The sequence below is a fragment of the Muntiacus reevesi genome, chromosome 4 (genome assembly GCF_963930625.1).
Source record: "Muntiacus reevesi chromosome 4, mMunRee1.1, whole genome shotgun sequence".
Taxonomy (NCBI): domain Eukaryota; kingdom Metazoa; phylum Chordata; class Mammalia; order Artiodactyla; family Cervidae; genus Muntiacus; species Muntiacus reevesi.
The window spans coordinates 127,707,052-127,729,876 of NC_089252.1; the positions used below are offsets into that span (position 1 = coordinate 127,707,052).

The window sequence follows — 22,825 nt, forward strand, 5'->3', positions numbered from 1 at the left end:
ATGAAGGTCATTGATGACACCATGACAGTGCGTTTCATGGTTAAAAATGAGGAGAAAATGCCTAACTGACGTGGGACTAAAAGAGCATGATAGGCAAGAGAGTGGAGAAAATGGGTAAAGGCAAAATTTGAGAAATGTGGATATAGAGTGGAGGACAGAATAGAGCAATAACTGATGTGTGTTCACTTGTATACAATGTGTGTGTGTATGTGTGTGCTTAGGCACTCAGTCATGTCTGACTCTTTGCAACCCCATAGATGGCAGCCCACCAGGCTCCTCAGTCCATGGGGGTTCTCCAGGCAAGAATACTGGTGTGGGTTGCCATGCCCTCCTCCAGGGGATCTTCCCAACCTAGGGATAGGACCAGGGTCTGCTTGCAGGCGGATTCTTTACCTGCTGAGCTACCAGGGAAGCCCCATACAATGTATATATCATGATAGAAATAATTCAGTGATGAGAGAAAAACTAAAAATACAACAGAGAGGAAAAAACATCAAGTCTAAAGTCTAACTAGGTAGATGGAATGGAATTTAGTGCAGAAGTGGACTAGGTTTTAGATAAGAAGGCAGTTGAAGATGAGTGGTAGGAAAATATATAGTCCTCTTTGACTGTTTTTATTTTCTCAAAATTAGAAGCAGGTTTATCAGGTTTGAATAAAAGGGGGAAAGGTGCTGGATGTTTGTGGAGAGGGAGATGATGAAAACAAGCGTAACAGATTAAAAGACTGGTTTAACTGAAACATAGATTGCCAAGTGATGGAAAAAGATTGAGATTTGAGGTTATAAATTAAAGTAAGGCTAGTCAGCATGGAGTGGTATTTTATTCAGACATGTTCACCTGTCACACTGTGGATGTATACTAGCCCTGAGTTCAGTTTAACCAACGTTGAAATTTTGCCAGAAAAGTAAGATAGAAAAAGGAGTTGATGGAGATTGCTAGGGAGTGATTTTAGTGATAGACTGTCTGACCTGAGTAAGCAGGGAGATGAGAACATTAAGAGTGGTGATGGACAGTAAAGACTTGATGAGGGTCAGTGACTTGTTGAATTGACGATATAGTGGTCAGTCAACTGGAGATGTAGATAGTTGCCAAAGAGAGGAATGTTGGCAGTTATTGGTCATGAAGGTCTCAGGTGTTGCCGTGAAGGCTACTGGTTAGAGTGAAGCGGAGGAAAAAAAACATTGGAATTGTGGAGTTCAAGGAATACAGAATCTAGGGAACTACACAGGTTATTTCCATCAATTTGACATCTCACAGTGGTAGACAGGAGGTCAGTTGTCAGGTGATTGCATTTTTAAGATGTTTGGAGAAATGGCAGAGAACCACTGGATGATTGTCTTAAAGGAGGGGTAGCACCTGGAGTTTTTCAGGAAGAGGAAAGAACAGATTTAGATATGGAAAGGGTTCTAGGCCCTATGGTTACAGAGATGATGAGAGAAAAACAAATAGCTACCAACACAAAAGTGCTATGTTGTAGTATTATCAAGCAGTTTTGAGATTTCACTTAGAGCCAGAAGGTTACGGAAGCAGAGTACTTATTGAGGATTTTTCTCAATTTAGTGTGTTGCTTTAGGAAGGTACTAGGGAAGAATTTGAGTATTTGGGGAGGGATTGTAAGATTATATTGTTATATGAAGCTGTGCATCGAATTAAAGTTCTTCCCAAAGTTTTGGAAATGTCAGCATTTTTATGTAAGTTTTTCCTGTTAAGTCTGCCTTAGATGCAATACATTCCATAACAGGTAATATTGGGGGTGAGGGGTACTTTTCTATATTTTCAAGGCTTCTGAATTTTCTTTACTAAATTTATTAGTAGCATATTTATATCCATTGTATTTAGAATACCAGTAAAAAGTTGAATTCTTTCTCTTGAAGGAAAAGAACTTGTAATGGCATTATAAGTATTGGCAATGATAATATATATATATCTAGTTTATATTGTTTAAACCTCAGGTTAATCATTATTGTTCTATGAAGGCAATTTTAAACCATTATCTTTCCAACTATGGTCTTTCATCTCCTGCAAGTATTTTCCTGTGTGAATGCACTGCTTACAGTTTCAGCTTGGTGAGATTACATTGATGGCTTTCTGTTTCTGATTGGCTGACTGTGTTGGTATTTTGCTCTTGTTAATTTTTCTGGGTAGAGAATTCCAATAGTTTTTCAATTGGTATCACTTTTCTGTCTAATTGTGACCTAAGTTAAAGTTGAGTCTCTTCAGAGAGAATGTGTTAGTTTCTGCTAGTTGCTTTTGAGTAATAGCAGCTCAGTATTACAAATTCATTTTAATTTCTGTTCTGAAGTAGAGGTCTTTTCAGGCTATATTTGTTCAGTCGCTCAGTCACGTCCAACTCTTTGCAACCCCATGGGCTGCAGCATGCCAGGCTTCTCTGTCCATCACCAACTCTCAGAGCTTGCTCAAACTCATGTCCATTGAGTTGGTGATGCCATCCAACCATCTCATCCTCTGTTGTCCCTTTTCCTCCTGTCTTTAGTCTTTCCCACCATCAGGGTCTTTTCCAACAAGTTGGTTCTTTGCATCAGGTGGCCAAAGTATTGGAGCTTCAGCTTCAGCATCAATCCTTCCAATGAATATTCAGGGTTGATTTCCTTTAAGATTTACTGGTTCAATCTCCTTGCTGTCCAAGGGACTCTCAAGAGTCTTCCAGTGCTACAATTTGAAGGCCTCAATTCTTTGGCACTCATCCTTTTTTGGGCTTCACTTGTAGCTTAGTTGGTAAAGCATCTGCAATGGTAAATGTAAACAGTCTTCAGTAGGTAAAGAATCTCCTGCAACGTGGGAGACCTGGGTTTGATTTCCGGGTCGGAAAGATCCCCTGAAGAAGGAAATGGCAACCCCCTCCAGTATTCTTGCATGGAGAATCCCATGGACAGAGGAACCTGGCAGGCTACAGTCCATGGGGTCGCAAGAGTCAGACATGACCTAGCAACTAAATCCCACCAGCATCCTTTTTTATTGTATAGCTCTCGCACCTATGCACGACTATTGGAAAAACCATAGCTTTGACTATATAGATCTTTGTCGGCAAAGTAATGTCTCAGTTTTTTAATATGCTGTCTAGATTTGTCATAACTTTTCTTCCAAAGACCAAGCGCCTTTCAATTTCATGGCTGCAGTCACTGTCCACAATGATTTTGGAGCCCAAGAAAATAAAGTCTATCATTGTTTCCATTGTTTCCCCATCTATTTGCCATGAAGTGATGGTACCAGATGCCATAATCTTTGTTTTTTTGAATGTTGAGTTTTAAGCCAGCTTTTTCACTCTCATCTTTCACCTTCATCAAGAGGATCTTTAATTCTTCTTTGCTTTCTGCCAGTAGTCTGGTGTCAAATGGATATCTGAGATTATTAATATTTCTCTTGGCAGTCTTGGTTCCAGCTTGTGTTCATCCAGCCCAGCATTCACACGATGTACTCTGCATCTAAGTTAAATAAGCAAGATAACGTTATACAACTTTGACATACTCTGTTCCCGATTTTGAATCAGTCCATTGTTCCGTGTCTGCTTCTAAGTGATTATACATGTTCCATGAATTTGGGCCACACATGCTCATAGGGATAGGCTTACAGTTCAAACAATGCATAGGTTTTTTTTTTTTTTTTCATTTTTTCTATTCCACCACTCTCTCCAGAGGCACAATAAGTGGAAAAAAGTTACTTTTCTGTCCTCTTTTGCTTGGTAGATTTCCTTCTCACTCCTTGTTCTGTGAGAGTGAACGTACCACACTGCACAAGTCTAGGAAGAACCACTCACGTTCAATTCTATGGCAATCTGCTGAAGAATTCAGAGTGCCCCCAGAATTGGCCTGTATCATGGGTCTTGTTAGAATTGCATTCTTTGGGGACCCACCACTTGGTGCAGGGATATTTTTTATCCTTCTACTGGCCCAAGGTTTTTGTCTTCTTTTTCTGGGTCTCCACACAGCAGTTAATACAGAAACTCAGAGTCACTGGGATTGACCGTTATCCAGTGAGTCAGAGCAGGTTTTTGTTCCAGCTTTCATGTCAGGACTCCTATTTTTACTTTGTTTTTTGGTTTATTTTATTTTTGTTTGTTTTTTTGTATTTGTTTTTGGTCCACCATAGATTTCTGACTTCTTTGCCAGCTCTGCAATTCCTTACAAGAAAAAGGTTAATTTTATATAAAGTTTTACTTCTTTTAATTGTAATGATCATTCAGTTTAGTGTAGCTTTTCCAATATCCAGTTTTCTGAATTGGAATCCCACGTGTAGTATTAGTAGTTGAATATATGTAGAGAACCATTTTGTGGCCACTGCATTCAGTATAATAAAAGTGTTAGTAGATACAGGAAATAGGTGTTTTATTTATTGATAAATTGTATTCTGGGGTTTCCCTGATGGCTCAATGAGTAAAGAAACCACCTGCAATGCAAGAGAAACAAGAAATAAAGGTTTGATCCCCGACCCAGAGAAGAAAAGGGCAATCCATCCAGTATTCTTGCCTGGAAAATCCCATGAACAGAGAAGCCTGGCGGGCTACAGCTTAGGAGGTCACAAAGAGTCAGACAAGACTGAGTGACTAAGCACACACATCCTTAGGAGACTGTTTTGTTACCAGGTTATTATATCCTTTCCTTTTACCTAGGAGAGGATCCTTGCCTTGTCATAGATCATGTTGTATATCAAAACTAATCTATTAACCATTTATATGTTATTATTAATGAAATGCAGAATCAAATTTTAAGTGTTTGCAAGTTCTCCTTCTTGTACAGTTAGCCTGTATCTGTGGGCCCTGAATCCACAGATTCAACCAACTGCACATTGAAAATATTTGAAAAAAAGTTGTAGAAAAAAAGTTCCAAAAAGCAAAACTTAAATTTCTTGCATGCTGGCAGGCAACTATTTATATAGCATTTCCATTGTATTTACAATTATTTACATAGTATTTCCATTGTTTTAGGTATTATAAATAATCTAGAGACGATTTAAGGTATACAAGAGGATGTCGTTATTTGCAAATATTGTGCAGTTTTATGTAAGGAGCTCGAGCATCTTTGGAGTTTGGTATCCATAAAAGGGGTGGGGGCATGGGGACCCTGGTGTGTGTGTGTGTGTGTATGGGCTTTCCTGGTGGGTCAATGGTAAGAATCCACCTGCAATGCAGGAGCCACAGGAGACACAGGTTCGATCCCTAGGTTGGGAAGATCCCCTGGAGGAGGGCATGGCTACCCACTCTAGTATTCTTGCCTGGAGAATCCCATGGACAGAGGAGCCTGGCAGGCTACAGTCCCTGGGGCCACAAAGAGTCAGACATGACTGAAGTGACTTAACAAGTGTGTATATGTGTCTGTATCCTAGACCATTGGGGTGAAAACATCAGCAGAATACATTATAAGCATAGAATTGTTTATGCTGTATATACATTTTGTTTGTTTTCAGTGCCTGATAGTGCACCAGAAAATATTACTTACAAAAATATTACCTCTGGAGAGATTGAGCTGTCATTTCTACCTCCAAGTATTCCCAATGGAATTATAAAAACATATACAATTTATCTAATGGAAAGTAATGGAAATGAGGAAAGAGCGATAAATACAACTTCTTTGATTCAGAATATTAAAGGTAAAAAAATATAATGTTGGATATTTACATTTATTTTGACTGAGTGACCACAAAACATTGGCTTGTTGTTATAAGTGCTGAGTGTAATTAGTTTTATACAGAGTGTGACAGCTCTGGCTCTTTGGTTCAATAACACAGAAGTTTATTGCAGATCACATGAAAGAACACTCTCAGTTCTTTCCCACATATTTCTATGTAGTTTTGTCTTCATAAGATGAGTTACTATTCCAAGAACTACATTTTCACTTAATTTTTCCTTTTGGAAGGTTGTTAAGAAACATTTCATAGTTTGTTTCCTGCATATATTTAAAGGTTATTTTGTAAGTCTTATCTATCTTATTTCTATTTAGGACTGAAGAAGTACACGCAGTATACAATTGAGGTGTCAGCTAGTACACTCAAAGGTGAAGGAATTCGGAGTGCACCCATAAATGTGCTTACTGAAGAAGATGGTAAATATAGCAGTGACTAGTTGATAAATCTTTAATCTGTCATGTTTCAAAAAATATGTATATAAAATGAAAATTATAATATAAGAATTCTCTTTGCCTTGAGTAGCACTTATGTGCTGCATCAGCTTTATATGGAGATTTCATTGTCATGGTTTAAAAGAAGCTTGCAAAGTCATATTTATGTTCAGTAAATCGGGTATAAAATGCATTTTTTATTCTTAAGTCATTCATATTCTGTAAAAAAAATCAGTAATTTTTTTCCCATGGAATTATTAAGGCTAAAATTTTGGTGCAAATAGCTTGAACATTAATCTGGGTATGTTATGACCATGTTTTTCACTTTTAACATTCACAAGAATAGACATTAATTAATAAGTTTTGTAGTAGATTCTTTTATGTCAACCTGCAGCATTTTTTAAATTTATTTTTTATTGAAGAATAATTGCTTTAAAGAATTTTGCTGTTTTCTGTCAAACCTCAACATGAATCAGGCATAGGTATGCATATATCCCCTCCCTGTTGAACCTCTCTCTCATCTCTGTCCCCACCCCACCCCTCTAGGCTGATACAGAGCCCCTGTTTAAGTTTGCTGAGCCAAACAGCAAATTCGCATTGGCTATCTATTTTACACATGGTAATGTAAGTTTCCATGTTACTCTTCCCATACATCTCACCCTCTCCTCCCCTCTCCCCATGTCCGTAAGTCTATTCACCATGTCTGTTTCTTCATTGCTGCCCTATAAATAAGTTCTTCAGTACCATTCTTCTAAATTCCATATATATGTGTTAGAATATTTACCTTTCTCTTTCTGACTCACTTCACTCTGTATACTAGGTTCTAGGTTCATCCACTCCATCAGAACTGACTCAAATGCATTCCTTTTTATGGCTGAGTAATATTCCATTGTGTATATGTACCACAAATTCTTTATCCAGTCATCTGTCAAAGAAGATCTAGGCTGCCTCCATGTTCTAGCTATTGTAAATAGTGCTGCAGTGAACAATGGGATGCATGTGTCTTTTTCAATTTTGGTTTCCTCAGGGTATATGCCCAGGAGTAGGATTGCTGGGTCATATGGTGGTTTTATTCCTAGTTTTTAAAGGAATCTCCATACCATCTTCCTTACTGGATTTATCAATTTATATTCCCACAAACAGTGCAAGAGCACTCTCTTTTCTCCACACCCTCTCCAGGATTTATTGTTTGTAGACAATAAATGTGATTTATTTTGTGATGGATGGCCATTCTGTCCAGTGTAAGGTGATTTTGTAGTTTGTAGTTTTGATTTGCATTTATCTAGTAATGAGTGATTTTGAGCATCTTTTCATGTGTTTGTTAGCCATCTGTATGTCTTCTTTGGAGAAAAGTCTGTTTAGGTCTTTTTCCCACTTTTTGATTGGGTTGTTTGTTTTTCTGGCATTGAATTGTATGATCTGCTTGTATATTTTGGAAATTAATATTTTGTCAGTTGTTGCATTTGCTATTATTTCCTCCCATTCTGAGGGTTGTCTTTTCACAATGCTTATAGTTTCCTTTGCTGTGCAAAAGCTCTTAAGTTTAATCAGGTCTCACTTGTTTACTTTTGTTTTTATTTTCATTACTCTATGAGGTGGGTCATAGAGGATCTTGCTTTGATTTATGTCATTGAGTGTTCTGCTTATGTTTTCCTCTAAGAGTTTAATAGTTTCTGGTCTTACATTTAAGTCTTTCATCCATTTTGAGTTTATCTTTGTGTATGGTGTTAGAAAGTGTTCTGTTTCATACTTTCACATGTAGCTGTCCAGTTTTCCTGGCAGCATTTATTGAAGAGGCTGTCTTTGCTGCATTGTATATTCTTGCCCCCTTTGTCAAAAATAAGGTACCCATAGGTGCAGGGGTTTATTTCTGGGCTTTCTATCTTGCTCTATTGGTCTATATTTCTGTTTTTGTGTCACTACTGCACTTGATGACTATAGCTTTGTAGCATAACCTAAAGTCAGGAAGGTTGATTCCTCCAGCTTGATTCTTCTTTCTCAGGACTGCTTTGGCTATTCAGGGTCTTTTGTGTTTCCATATGAATTGTGAAATTTTTTGTTCTAGTTCTTTGAAAAATGCCATTAGTAATTTGATAGGGATTGCATTGAATCTGTAGATTGTGTTTGGTAGTATATTTATTTTCACAGTATTGATTCTTCCTACCCAGGAACATGGAATATCTCTCCATCTGTTTGTCATCTTTGATTTCTTTCACCAGTGTCCTATAATTTCCTGTGTATATTTCTTTTGTCTCCTTAGGTAAGTTTATTCCTAGATATTTAATTCTTTTTGTTGCAGTGGTGAATGGGCTTGATTCCTTAATTTCTCATTCTGATTTTTCAGTGTTAGTATATCAAAATGCAAGTGATTTCTGTGTATTGATTTTGTATCCTGTGACTTTGCTAAATTCAATGAATAGCTCTAGTAATTTTCTAATACTGTCTTTAGGGTTTTCTATGTATAGTTGAGGATTTTTGCATCTATGTTCATCGGTGATATTGGCCTGCAGTTTTCTTTTTTTGTGTTGTCTTTGTCTGGTTTTGGTATCAGGGTGATGGTGGCCTCTTAGAATGAATTTGGTAGTGTTCCTCCCCTGCAAATTTTTGAAATAGTTTTAAAAGGATAGACATTAGCTCTTCTCTGAATGTTTGATAGAATTCTCCTGTTAAGCCATCTAGTCCTGGACTTATGTTTTTTCAGAGATTTTGGATCACAGCTTCAATTTCAGTGCTTGTAATTGGGTGTTCATAATTTCTTCTTCTTGGTTCAGTCTTGGAATATTGAACTTTTCTAAGAAGCTGTCCAATTTTTCCAAGTTATCCATTTTATTGCCACATAGTTGTTCATAATAGTCTCATAATCCTTTGTATTTCTTCATTGTCTGTTGTACCCTCCCCTTTTTCATTTCTAATTTTGTTGATTCTTCTATCTTTTTTCTTGATGAGTCTGGCTAGAGGTTTGTCAATTTTGTTTATCTTCTCAAAGAACCAGCTTTTATTTTTATTTATCTTTATTGTTGTTTCTTTCATTTCTTTTTCATTTATTTTTGCTCAGAAATAAATTTCTCTTTCCTTCTATTAATTTTTTTTGTTCTTCTTTTTCCAGTTGTTTTAGGTGTAAAGTTAGGTTGTTTATTCAATGTTTTTCCCCTTTCTTGAGGTAGGATTGTATTGCTATAAATGTCCCTCTTAGAACTGCTTTTGCTGCATCCCATAGGTTTTGAGTTGTCATGTTTTCATTGTCATTTGTTTTCTAGAAATTTTTTGATTTCCTTTTTGATTTCTTCAGCAACCTGTTGGTGATTTAGAAATGTGTTGTTTAATCTCCATATATTTGTGTTTCTTACAGTTTTTTTCTTATAATTGATATCTAGTCTCATAGCATTGTGGTTGGAGAAGATGCTTGATATGATTTCAATTTTCTTAAATTTACTGAGGTTTGATTTGTGACCCAAGATGTGTTCTATCCTGAAGAATGTTCCATGTGCACTTGAGAAGAAGGTGTATTCTTCTGCATTTGGATGGAATGTCCTGAAGATATCAATGAGGTCCATTTCATCTAATGTTTCATTTAAGACTTGTGTTTCCTTATTAATTTTCTGTTTTGATGATCTGCCCATTAGTGTGAGTGGGATGTTAAAGTCTCCTACTATTGTTGTGACAGTAGTCATTTTCTCCTTTTATGTCCTTAGTTTGTCTTATGCATTATGAGGTGCTCCTATGTTGGGTGCATAGATATTTACAATTGTTACGTCTTCCTCTTGGATTGATCCCTTGATCATTATGTAGTGTCCTTCCTTATCTCTTATAATCTTCTTTATTTTAAGGTCTATTTTGTCTGATATGAGGATTACTACTCCAGCTTTCTTTTGCTTCCTATTTGCATGGAATGTATTTTTCCATCCTCTCACTCTCAGTCTATATGTGTCTTTAGGTCTAAAGTAGGTTTCTTGTAGACAGTTCATATATATGGGTCTTGTTTTTGTATCCATTCAGCCAGTCTGTGTCTTTTTGTTGGAGCATTAATCCATTTACATTTAAAGTAATTATTGATATATATGTTCCTATTGTCATTTTCTTAATTGATTGGGGTTGATTGTGTAGATCTTTTTTCTTCTCTTGTACTTCCTGACTATATAAGTCCCTTTAACATTTGTTGTAAAACTGGTTTGGTGGTACTGAATTCTCTTGCTTGTCTGAAAAGTTTTGTTTTTTTTCCTCCATCAATATTGAATGAGATCCTTGCTGGGTAGATTTTTCCCTTTCAGTACTTTAAATATATCCTGCCATTTCCTTCTGGCCTGCAGATTTTCTGCTGAAAGATCAGCTGTTAAGCATATGGGATTTCCCTTGTATGTTACTTGTTGCTTCTCCCTTTGTAATTTTAATATTCTTTCTTTGTATTTAGTCTTTGTTAGCTTGATTAGTGTGTGTCTTGGCGTGTTTCTCCTTCGGTTTATCCTGTATAGGACTCATTGTCCTCTTGGACTTGATTGACTATTTCCTTTTCCATGTTGAGAAACTTTCAACTATAATCTCTTCAAAACTTTTCCATATCCTTTCTTTTTCTCTTCTTCTTCTGGGACCCCTATAGTTTGGATGTTGGTGCATCTGATATTGTCCCAGAGGTCTCTGGACTATCCTCAGTTCTTTTCATTCTTTTTACTTTGTCCTGCTCTTCAGAAGTTATTTCCAACATTTTATCTTCCAGTTCACTGATTCATTCTTCTGCTTCAGATATTCTGCTGTTGATTCCTTCTAGAGTATTTATAATTTCAGTAATTGTGTTTTTTGTCTCTGTATGTTTATTCTTTAATTCTTCTAGGTCTTTGTTAATTGATTCTTGCATTTTCCACATTTTGTTTTCAAGATTTTGATCATCTTCCTATCATTATTCTGAATTCTTTTTCAGGTAATTTGCCTATTTCCTCTTCATTTATTTGGACCTCTGTATTTCTAGTTTGTTCCTTCATTTGTGTAGTATTTCTCTGCCTTTTCATTATTTTTTTTTAACTTGTTGTGTTTGAGGTCTTCTTTTCCCAAGCCTCAAGTTTGAATTCTTTCTTCCTTTTGGTTTCTGCCCTCCTAAAGTTGGTCCAGTGGTTTCTGTAGGGTAAGATTTATGCTGAGTTGTTGTTTGTTTGTTTTTCCTCTGATGGGCAAGGCTGAGTGAGGTGGTAATCCTGTCTGCTAATGATTGGGTTTGTATTCTTGTTTTGTTTGTTATTTAGACGAGGTGCCCTGCACAGGTGCTACTGGTGGTTGGGTGATGCTGGGTCTTGTATTCAAGTGGTTTCCTTTGTGTGAGTTCTCACTGTCTGATGCTCCCTAGAGTTCGTTCTCTGATAGTCTAGATTGTTGGAGTCAGTGCTCCCACTCCAAAGGCTTAGGGCTTGAACTCTGGTCAGGAACGAAGATTCTACAAGTGGTTTGTCATGGCATTAAGTGAGATTAAAACAATGTCAAAAAAATGAGAAGCGAAAGATTAACCCCAGGCAAATGACAGTTACAAAATCAGGCAAATAATACTTAAAATAATGGAATATACACATATACATATAAACCCATGAACAAAGTCAAATAGTCCAACAAACACATAATACAGTAGGTTGACCCAGCAAACAAAGGAAATCAAAAATTATATTTACCCGTTAAGAACAAAACTAACTAAAGCACAAACTGGAAAATGAAACTAAAGCCAGGTGCCAAGTGAGGAATAAAGCAATGAAAACAAAACTAACAAATATGTTGAGAGGAAAGGACAGAAAGAAAAGAAAGAATAGATATGCAAAGTTAAATAGAGGGAGATGAAGAAGATTTATTTACATTAAAGATTAACTGCAAGGGGAAAAGAGCAGTAGGAAAGGCAAACAAAGGAATAAATGTAGAAAAAATATAATAGGTTTAAAAAAATTAAAAATTATAAAAAAGAAAAAGAAGGAATAAAAGGAAGAAGAAAGAAAAAATAAGTAAAACTCCATAGAACTGCAAAAGCCCAACACAGAGGCAGAGGTCTATAACAACAATAAAAAGTGTGACTGAATATAAACATATACATATATACCCATAAGCAAAATCAAAACAGTCCAACAAAAATAAAGTACAATAGAGTAACCTGGCGAACAAAGGAAAGTAAAAGTTATATTTACCAGAACAAAACTAACTAAAGCACAAACTGGAAAACAAAACTAAAGCAAGGTGCCAATTGAGGAATAAAGCAATGAAAATAAAACTAACAAATATGTTAAGAGGAAAGGAAAGAAAGAAAAGAAAGAATAGATATGCAAAGTTAAATAGATATAGATAAAGATTTGTATACTTTAAAGATTAACTGCTGCTGTTGTGTGGGAGGAGAGAGGCCATGGTGATGGTTATACCCCCTACACGTGACTGAGCAGTATCGCCTTGCTTCTATGGTTGCCTGGCTTTCCTCCACCGGCATTTCCCACCACAATCTCCTCCCTCACATCCCCTCAATCGGTCCCTCCACAGTCAATAGCAGCCCTCGCCCTGGGATTGCTCCACAATCCCTAAAGTCCAGCTCCCAGCCACTGCGCCTTCCAAGTGACCTGCCTCCCTGTTCGGGGTATATGTGACTGTGGGAAGGACTGTCTGATTCTCATTCCTTTTAGGCTGCCACAGATCAGCTATTTCTCTTTCAGACTTACATGTTTTCCCTCTGACTCAGACAGTTGCCCCAATGGGGGGATTGGACCCCTGCTTCAGTTCCCCCACCGACTGAGGGCAGGTCCAGTCCTACTAAAACTCCTGTTTTCCCCCTTCGTTCCTTCATCCTACCAAGTTTTGCCTGGTTCTGTATATTCTTTTCCGCTGGGCAGGTACTCCTGTCTACTCTTGGCTGGTGTTCTACATGGACTTCTGTGTCTGAAGGTGTATTCCTGGTGTATCCGTGGAGAGAGATGTACTCCACGTCCACCTATTCCTCCACCATCTTGTTCTCTCCTTAAGTTGATTTTTAATCTGTTGCTTTTAAAAGCAAAAACACCCCAGGGGACCAGAACTCATAACCTCTATCCTGTGCCAGCTATATTGCATACATGTGTCATTTCATGTCCCGGGTGACTTTTATGGAGTCCAAACTCGTTCTGCTCACCACACAGTTAAGTCAATGAATCTGAGACAAGGTGTTGAGATCAGCAAGGGCCTGCAGCATTTTTGATGTTATTAAGATTAGCTTGCTAATGAGTTCAGGCTATTTACCAGATTTCTGTCCATAATTTGTCAAGATGCTATTCCTGAATGTTAATAGCCTTCATTTTCAACTTTTAAGCTCACCTTTCCTTGCTTGAATAAAATCAACTTTACTACTGAGACCATTTTACAATGCTACTTCACCAACTTGTAGGCATATATCATGCTAAACTGAAAATTACTTTTGAGAGATGTGTTTTGGATTTGGATTTGCCTTTTATGTTTCTTACATTATATATTTTGAGAATATTCTTCTTTATCTGCAAAAGTAAGTCCCATTGCCAGGCGGAATAGTTCTGGATGTAACATGTGTTTGTAGAATATCTTTTTTCACGCTCTCAAGCTTTCCCCATCTTCTCATTGAACTGTGCTTTGTGGATGTTCAGATTGTGGTCATTCACCAGGTGCCCCAGTTTCTGCGTCTTCTCATGGGTTAGTCTTCCTCAGTTATTGCCTCTGCTTCCTATGCTTGTTTCTTCAGCAGAACTTACCTGTCCAAATTTTCATTTTTTCATAGATAGATTTTTCTTGCTCTCAAAGTGAAAATTTACCAAAAAAATGGGACAGTGGGACAGTAGGACAGTGGTTAAAGGCTAGGGTAGAAGGTTAGATTGTTTTCTATCTTAGATAATGTCTCAGAAACATTTTAGCATTTTAACTAGATCATTTTAGCAATGCCCTACTAGATATAGTACCCGCTTCTTAATTTCTAATCTAATTAAATAGCCCATGTGGTAAGAATTTGAGGTTGTTTATGAAGGAACCTAGACCAGTAAACAACATGTTATTATTTTGAGCAGTCAGAGTTTATTACTGTTCAAGTCAATAGTTTCAAAATATACCTGGGCTATTCAAAATATGAAATCATGGCAAACATCCATCTAAGTCCTTGGCTCAGTCATTGACATAATTGCTAACAAACAGGGTAAAGAACAAAATCCCCTTATAGAAAAATTACAGCAAATATAGAATGGATAAAGGCCTGAAAAGTTTTGCTTATTGATGGATATTAGGAACTCCTTACCTTCTTTAGAAGAGGTCTAAATTTGACAAATGTGTAGACAAATAATTTTTATAATTATAATTACTGGCATAAATGTTCACCAGGACAAAAAAAAGAACTTTAGCTACTCTGAGGCGTCCAGGAAAATGTAGCAGATTAAGTGGTGTTTTAGCTCTGACCTGAAGCAAGATGAGTAGAGGGAGAGTTAGGGATAGGAATGATTGTGCCAAGCAGAGAAAGTAAGAGCCTTATGAAGACCCTTCTCATCTATACTCATATCTCTGTCATGATGAGTTGGATAGATTGCAAAAGACATTGCATTTATTTATTCTAGTTTTTCCAATTTCATTTTTTAAAATTGCATTTGTGAGGCGAAAGTCACTCAGTTGTGTCTGACTCTCCATGGTATTCTCCAGACCAGAGTACTGGTGTGGGTAGCCTTTCCGTTCTCCAGGGGATCTTCCTAACCCAGGGACTGAACCCAGGTCTCCTGCATTGTGGGCAGATTCTTAACCAGCTGAGCCACAAGGGAAGCGCAAGAATACTGGAGTGGGTAGCCTATTCCTTCTCCAGTGGATCTTCCCGACCCAGGAATTGAACCCCGGTCTCCTGCATTGCAGACGGATTCTTTACCAACTGAGCTATTTCTGAAGAGTGCAAAAGTAATTTTGACAAATGTTAAAATGGTTAAAACTTTGTCTGATATAGTACATATGCAATATTTTACTTTAAAAGTCATGTTAATCACACTTTTTTAGTAATAAAAAGTGTGACATAAAAAAGAAACTACTCAAGAATATATTGAAGATTAAATATAAAACACCAGGAGTTGATATTCTACATAAACATCTTAAAGCATAAAGCATATTATCAAAGAGAAATGCTTAGTTACATGTTCTGTATCAGTGCTAGTCCTGATTAAAATTCTTTTTTTTTCCAATAATAAAAGTTTTACAGTGATATTCAGAAAAATATTACAGCATTTTGTTTTAACAAATGAAAGAAAGTTCTCAGTTAGAGGTAATTCATATCTTGGGAAACAAACACCTCCACATGATATATGGATTCTGTGATAATCAGGTTTTTTATTGTGGTGCCAGTGAGAATACCAACTGAAAACATAAATACAGCTGCTACTGTTATGTTGTGGAACTTATTTCATAAAGCTTTTACCTACTCAATAAACTCTTTTTTGAAAAATTGTTATTATCAAAATAATGAAAACACACATGCATGTGTACACATACACTATAGTTGGGATGACCCCAAAAGTCAGAAAGAAAATATAATTCAAGCAGCATCTTCAAATTACTGGAAAAAAGTGGTCTGCACAATACTAATCTATAAATTTAAACTGTTTAAAAAATCTGCACTAATTCTCAGAATTTCTACTAGATGTGAGTTCATTCTCCATGTATAACTAAAACAGTGATCAAAATTATAGTAATTTATACCCCTTTACATGAAAAAAACATTAATATTTTAAGACACTACTCTGCTATTATATAGCAACTGAGAAATGACATTCTAAATGTTTTATCTAAGTTGAAATATATACTATTAGTTTACAGTAATTTTTTAGTGTTTATTCAATGCAGAATGGCTGAAATATTTGAATCCTTACACTATTATAGCACAATTAGAAATAGACCCTAAAATGGTCTGTTTACTTGTTTATGTGCTACATTGGCATTTCCTTTGTAAACCAGTCAGTTTTGAAGATTTAGTGAACAGATTTTGATGCTATTTTGCAGTTTAATGACACAAATCAAATTGAGGAGTATAGTTTCCATTTGTGAGGTCAGTCATTTCCTCTCACAATGTTATGCTTATCACTTTACCGCTTCTTGGGTGTGTGATTTTTTTCCCCAATTCTTTTTATTGTTTGGGGAGTTCATTTCTTGTATATTTACTCACCCCAGTAATTTTATTTTTATTAGAGGATGATAATTTACCAAGATATACTTGAATGGTAGGTGAATCACAGTGTCGTAACCCTTGTTCTTTTTTTCTCATGAAATATTTTTTTCCATTGAATCACAGAAACAGATGTTCTAACACCACCATGCAAAATCTTCTTTTATCATCACATTTTGAAAGTAAACAGCCTCTCAAGCCCATGGAGAAAGGCCCTGTACCCAATTCATTCACCAGAAAGTTCAAAATAAAAATTTTGTGCGCTTCTATTTTAGTTGCTTCTTATGTATGTTTAATAAAATATTAATACATTATGTTATACCCTAACTTTTCAGCTCCCGATTCTCCCCCACAACAGTTCTCTGTAAAACAGTTGTCTGGTGTCATGGTGAAGTTGTCATGGCAACCACCCCTGGAGCCAAATGGAATTATCCTCTATTACACAGTTTATGTCTGGTAAGAACTTTTTTCTTTTTTGGAAATAGTTCTGAGAACAAGTATTAATCTGTAACATAATAGGAATGCAGTTTTAAAATTTCAGATTGTGAAGCTACATTAGAAATCTGATTATTAACAGGTTAGTTTATGTGTTTTTATTAAGAAACAACTTTTTCTCATATTATGTGGAGGTCCAAGCATAGTCAAATAATGTGAATTTTGTAATCAAAACAAAATAAATGTATTATGTGTAATTGCACTAGAATTCTGCTCTTCAGAGTCATGGACTGCTCATGTGACTACAACTGTAATTATATGTGAAAAGCTTTCAGAATATTACTCCAATGTTCTCTATGCCACTCTCCTTTTAAGTTTCCTTGAGCAGAATATTTTAAATTAAAATTTAACTAAAATATATTTCTCCAGAGCTCTATTATTTAAGGTCAATTGTCCATTGAAATGTAAGCAGTGTATTTATTTTTTACTGATCACCTTTACCCTACTTGCCTATTCTACTATAAACCCTGGTAAAAGGATTCACAAATGATATAACATATTTTCTTATGTGTTTTAAATATTTCAACTTTGAAAATGCAATTTACATAATGCTTTGTAGAATATAGACATTTCTTCTTTTATATTTCTTACTTGGAAGGGTCAGCATTGAGGGAAAGGCTATGTATGATGTTTTTAAGAAGTCTACTCTTCTCCTTCCTAAATTAAGACTCCCGCACCCCCAATCCCTCTTTAAACCCTTTGAATACTGCTCCTTAGGACTACCCTTCCTGTATTCTTCATTGCCTGATTCCAAGTCCCTTTGCTTACTCTTTGGCAAAATTAGGAGTGGCATGAGGGATGATAATGGGAGGAGTAGCAGTGAGAAAAGGTAACCATTCCTCTCTATTACCCTACTCCTTCATTTGTCAGTTCAGTGTTTCATTTCTTCACTCAGTAATATTGATAAAGTAGCCATGTACCTGTGAACAAGACACACATAAGACCCCTGCCATCAAGGAGCTTACATTCTAAAGAGATAAGTGGATTATATACTCATAAATAAACAAAAGAGAAGGAATCAGAGGAAAGAGGATTACTTTTGATAGTATGCTTCCAAAAGAATATATGGCCTTTACTTGTGATCTGAACAAGAGGGAACTTCTTGTCAAGTCAGGATCTGCAGGAGGAAGGAATATCAAGTGTATAGGCTCTGTGAGGAAACACATTTGTTTTGAAAACTAAAGTTTTGGTCAGTGTTGCTACAGATGGAGAGACAGAGGAGAGTTATACTGGAGAGTAGGAGGCTGGCAAAGGTCAAGAGTTAAGCCATCATAAGGATTTGGGTTTCATTTCAGTTTTAATGGGAATTATTAAAGAATTTCAAGCCCTTTGGGTACTTTATGCAGAAAGAATTGTAGAGGGGAAACATGCTAGCAGGGATTTTCTGTTCAGTTCAGTCGCTCAGTCGTGTCCGACTCTTTGTGACCCCATGAACTGCAGCACGCCAGGCCTCCCTGTCCATCACCAACTCCCAGAGTCCACCCAAACCCATGTCCATTGAGTCGGTGATGCCATCCAACCATCTCATCCTCTGTCATCCTCTTCTCCTCCTGCCTTCAATCTTTCCTGACATCAGGGTCTTTTCAAACGAGTCAGCTCTTCGCATCAGGTGGCCAGAGTATTGGAGTCTGAACTTCAGCATCAGAGGCCAGACAGACTGAAACCACAATTACAGACAACTAGCCAATCTGATCACAGGACCATAGTCCTGTCTAACTCAATGAAACTAAGCCATGCCGTGTGGGGCCACCCAAGACAACAGGTCATGGTGGAGAGGTCTGACAGAATGTGGTTCCCTGGAGAAGGGAATGGCAAACCACTTCAGTATTCTTGCCTTGTGAACCCCATGAACAGTATGAAAAGGCAAAAAGATAGGGCACTGAAAGATGAACTCCCCAGGTCAGTAGGTGCCCAATATGCTACTGGAGATCAGTGGAGAAATAACTCCAGAAAGAATGAAGGGATGGAGTCAAAACAAAAACAATACCCAGTTGTGGATGTGACTGGTGATAGAAGCAAGGTTCGATGCTGTAAAGAGCAGGGGTATTAGGTGGGAGATTATTTTAGTAATCTGGGCTATAGATGATCCTTGGATGGAAGAGAGAAGTGGCAACTTTTTATTACACTTAGGAAGAAAAGTTGCTTGGACCCAGTGATAGATTGGCTATGGGAATGAAAAGAAAGAGAAATCAATGGAATCAATGATGACTTCTGGATTTTTGAATCAAAGGTAATGACTCAGATTATGACACTGTTTTGCTGAGTTAGAAAAAAATTGAAAGTGAAAAAAGTTAATGAGATTCAAGAGTTTTCTGGTTGGGTTTCCAGTCCTACTCTGATAAACGGTGTCATTACTCTGTATAGTGATCATGCTGTGTTGAGTTCAACTCCTCAGTGGTACATTTTTCTCTCTTCTTTCAGGGGGTGTCCCATTTCTGTCTACTTCCTAAGATGGATTGTAGGTATAGGAGAGACCACGGAAAGTAGGATGAGGGGATCTCAAGTCTGGGATATTGTGACTCATCTCATTTGATTGTTGGGAACCATTCTGGGACTCCCCCCCTCCCCCCCACCATTATAGCTTCCAGTTTCGAGGTTTTTATTTTCTATTTTAGCCTTGATCCAACCTCAGATTTATTCTAGTGTTCTGGATCTCTTAGCATGTCTGTCTCAACCCTCAGGTAGCTCTGAACCGATCTGTAGTGTGCAGGATTGGAAGGTGGCTTCCACACCGTTCCTTAGCTCCAGTGGAAGAGCCTTTAGATCTTACCAGACATAAGTATTAATAATCACTGGACCTAACTACTTAACTAGACATAAGTAATGCCATACTGAAGACAGAGATTTTCTAAGAGGTTTACCATTTTTCTCTCCATCCTAAGAAGGCGAAACTCTATACTGGCACGTCATTCACAAACTGTTCATTTGTTTTCACCACCTACCCTCAACTTCTCTTCCCTGGTGGCTCAGATAGTAAAGAATCTGCCCGCAATGCAGGAGATCCACGTTCAATCCTTGGGTGAGGAAGATCCCCTGGAGAATGGAATGGCTACCCACGCCAGTATTCTTGCCTGGAAAATCCCCATGGACAGAGGAGCCTGGCAGGCTATAGTCCATGGAGTCAGAGTCGGACATGACTGAGTGACTAACATTTTCACTTTCACTTCACCCTCAACTTAAGATCCCAGGACAGCTTTGTCCTGTTCTTTCTCTCACCGTTTCTTAGTAGTGCAAAACTTTTTCTTTTCTTCTCTTTTTGACTGCTGAAAGCTTTCTTTTTGCATGTAATTCTTCCTTTCTACACCATGAATTATTATAAAACTTTATGGCCTATATTCATGCTGGAGTGACTCTTAATGTGGAAAAAGAACGTAGAAAACACTTTTTCCTCGATAGAACTTGGCTTTATTTCTCTTTCTCTCTCTCACACGCACCACACATAGAGAGGAGGTGAGTGTGATAGAAGAGGCAGAGAGATTAAGATCCTATCTGCTTCAAGATCTGGTTTGTTCATCACTGTATTGGAACAGGAAACAACCTGGCTCATAATTGGAAATTAAATTATCTGCTGAATGGATGACTGAATGAAGAATATATTTTAAGAGTTAAAAATTTAGTATAGACTTATTATCTTTTCATTTCTGGCATAAAAGAAGTGATGCTTTTCCAGACAATGGACACCTTCTAGTGTTAGAGCTTATAAAGAAAGAACGATAAAGGAAAAACATCTTAACATGTTTAAGAATATCATCTGTAATAGACTGAAAGATATAAATGGTAATGAAGTATATAAGAGATATGTTTTAAATTTCCAGCATCTTCTTACCTAAGCTGGAAGCTTTAGCCTCTATAGTTAAAGGGATATCGTGATCCAGGGCCCTTTTTTTATCACTATTACTGATCAGTAATGGATTTTTGGGACTTCCCTGGTAGCTCGGACACTAAAGCGTCTGCCTGCAATGTGGGAGACCTGGGTTCAATTCCTGGATTGGATAGATCCTCTGGAGAAGGAAATGGCAACCCACTCCAGTATTCTTGCCTGGAAAATCCCATGGATGGAGGAGCCTGGTAGGCAACAGTCCATAGAGTTGCAAAGAATCGGACGCGACTGAGCAACCTCACTTTCTTTAATGGTTTTTTTGGAACTCTTGCCATATCAAGCAAGAGTTAATTGGGGAGGATAGAAGGCATGTATCATGATACCATGCAGCACATTCTGTGTAGAGACATAGGTTTGAATGGTGACTCTCCCACTAAATGATCTGTGGTGTTCTTTTAAAGTACTGTGTAAGTGGTCTCTATTTTTATTAGCAGAGTTCCTGTTTCAGGGGTTCGTATTTCTCACAATACTCAATTTCCATTATTTTCGTTCTTTCACTAACTACCAAATTCTTTTTAAAAAACAAAATCTTTGTGAAGGAAGCAAGTTGTTCCATCTCATGAATTATGAAGAATGTTCAAGTAGAATTTTGTGTCGAAGCATATGATGAAGACTGAGGGCCAGTTGGAAGGCAGTGATATAGTCCCCACACGAGAAGGTGAAAGCCTGGTTTAGGAAAATGTTGAAATGTGCTAATACAAATGCGGAGGCTGATACTTCACAGAAATCTCTAATGACAGCCCTCAGAGACCATTACAGAATCTGACAAGTGATCATGGGAGAAAACAGGAAGAGCCTGAATGCCCTAAGAGGCTTTAGCCTGGATAACTGGGGACTTGCTCCAACATTAGGGCTTCCCAGGTGGCGCTAGTGGTAAAGAATCCACATGCCAATGCAGGAAACTCAAGAGAAGCTCAGCCCCTGGGTTGGGAAGATCCCCTGGAGGAGGAAATGGCACCCCACTCCAGTATTCTTGCCCGGAAAATTAAAAAACAACATCTTTGGATATTTGCTATTTTCATTGTGTCTGCAAATTCCAGGTTACCTACTATATTTATTATACTGGTCACTTCTTTCTTTGTCATGATTATTTCTTTGCAAAATAGCTCATGAGGATTATTGTGCAATCATTTTATTTATTTATTTATTTATTTATTTTAGTTCTACCACTTTATTGCTACCAACCCATTTCCCTCCACCCTCGTGCACACATGCTCAGTCATGTAACCCCATGGACTTCAACCCGCCAGACTCCTCTGTCCATGGACTTTTCCAGGCAAGAATACTGGAGTGGGTTGCCATTTCCTTCTCCATGTGCAATCATTTTATAACCACTACTGTGGGAGTCATATTTGATTTGTAGATAGTGTGTTCAAAAATCTTCTTTAACACATTGCATTTTAAAATAATGTATTCTTCTAGAGTTTGCTTTGGTAAAATAATTTTTGTCATCTAAGTAACACTTTTTCCTCAGTTATACTGGTAAATTATGTTTATACGTTTTCAAATGACAAACAATCCTGTTATTCCCAGGGCAACCACCATTAGACAAATACATTTCTATTAGAGCCCTCTAAGTGTATTCTTTTCATATACTTTGGATTGAGGTGTGGTATTATAGTAAACTGATTTATACAATGTATTTATTTTATAGTTGAATTCAACTTGGATTTGTTTAGCAATTCTATTTCTATAATGTCAGTAAAATTTAGCAGTAGTTTTATTCCTTGTTCATAAAACTTTTAAGTGAATGGTCCATAACATATAGCTAAAAGATTGTGGAATGAAAATGATGTTGAAAATTCTAGCTTATACACAGAACTTGGCTTTTAAACTTTTCTCAGTTCCTCGTTGTCATTGTGAGAAACAATTCTGAATCAGTCAGTCTGACAAATGTGTATTAAACTCTGTGGGGAGATTAAAAAAATATATAGAACTTTAAAATGGTTGTAGACTAATTAGAGATAACATATGCCCATGTGAAATAATTTAAAAATACTTGCTGAGCAAGTCAAAACAGTTTTACTGTAGATTTTTATTAAATGTTACAAGTCAAATGATTTCCCCTGTAACATAAAAGCTTACTTTTGGAAATGGGTTTTGTTATGCTAAAAAGGTATGTTTAGCCCTATTTCTTCCAGATTTTGAAAAGATTTTCACGCTATTTAAACTGCCTAATGGTTTCTGTGTCTGATATAGATCAATAATCAGAGTGGGAAGGGGACCATTTCAAACTTCCTGAGTTTA

General features: G+C 37.0%; 1 protein-coding gene across 4 annotated transcripts in view; it reads left to right on the forward strand.

Annotated features, from left to right (window-relative positions):
• PTPRQ (protein tyrosine phosphatase receptor type Q) overlaps nucleotides 1–22,825 on the forward strand; it is a 291,398-nt gene that overhangs the window by 103,755 nt on the left and 164,818 nt on the right. For all 4 annotated transcript variants that reach the window (XM_065934147.1, XM_065934148.1, XM_065934149.1 and 1 more), the window contains exons 33-35: nucleotides 5,422–5,604; nucleotides 5,955–6,056; nucleotides 16,539–16,659. In XM_065934147.1, the coding sequence (XP_065790219.1) occupies nucleotides 5,422–5,604; nucleotides 5,955–6,056; nucleotides 16,539–16,659 (406 nt within the window). The remainder of the gene's footprint in view (nucleotides 1–5,421; nucleotides 5,605–5,954; nucleotides 6,057–16,538; nucleotides 16,660–22,825) is intronic.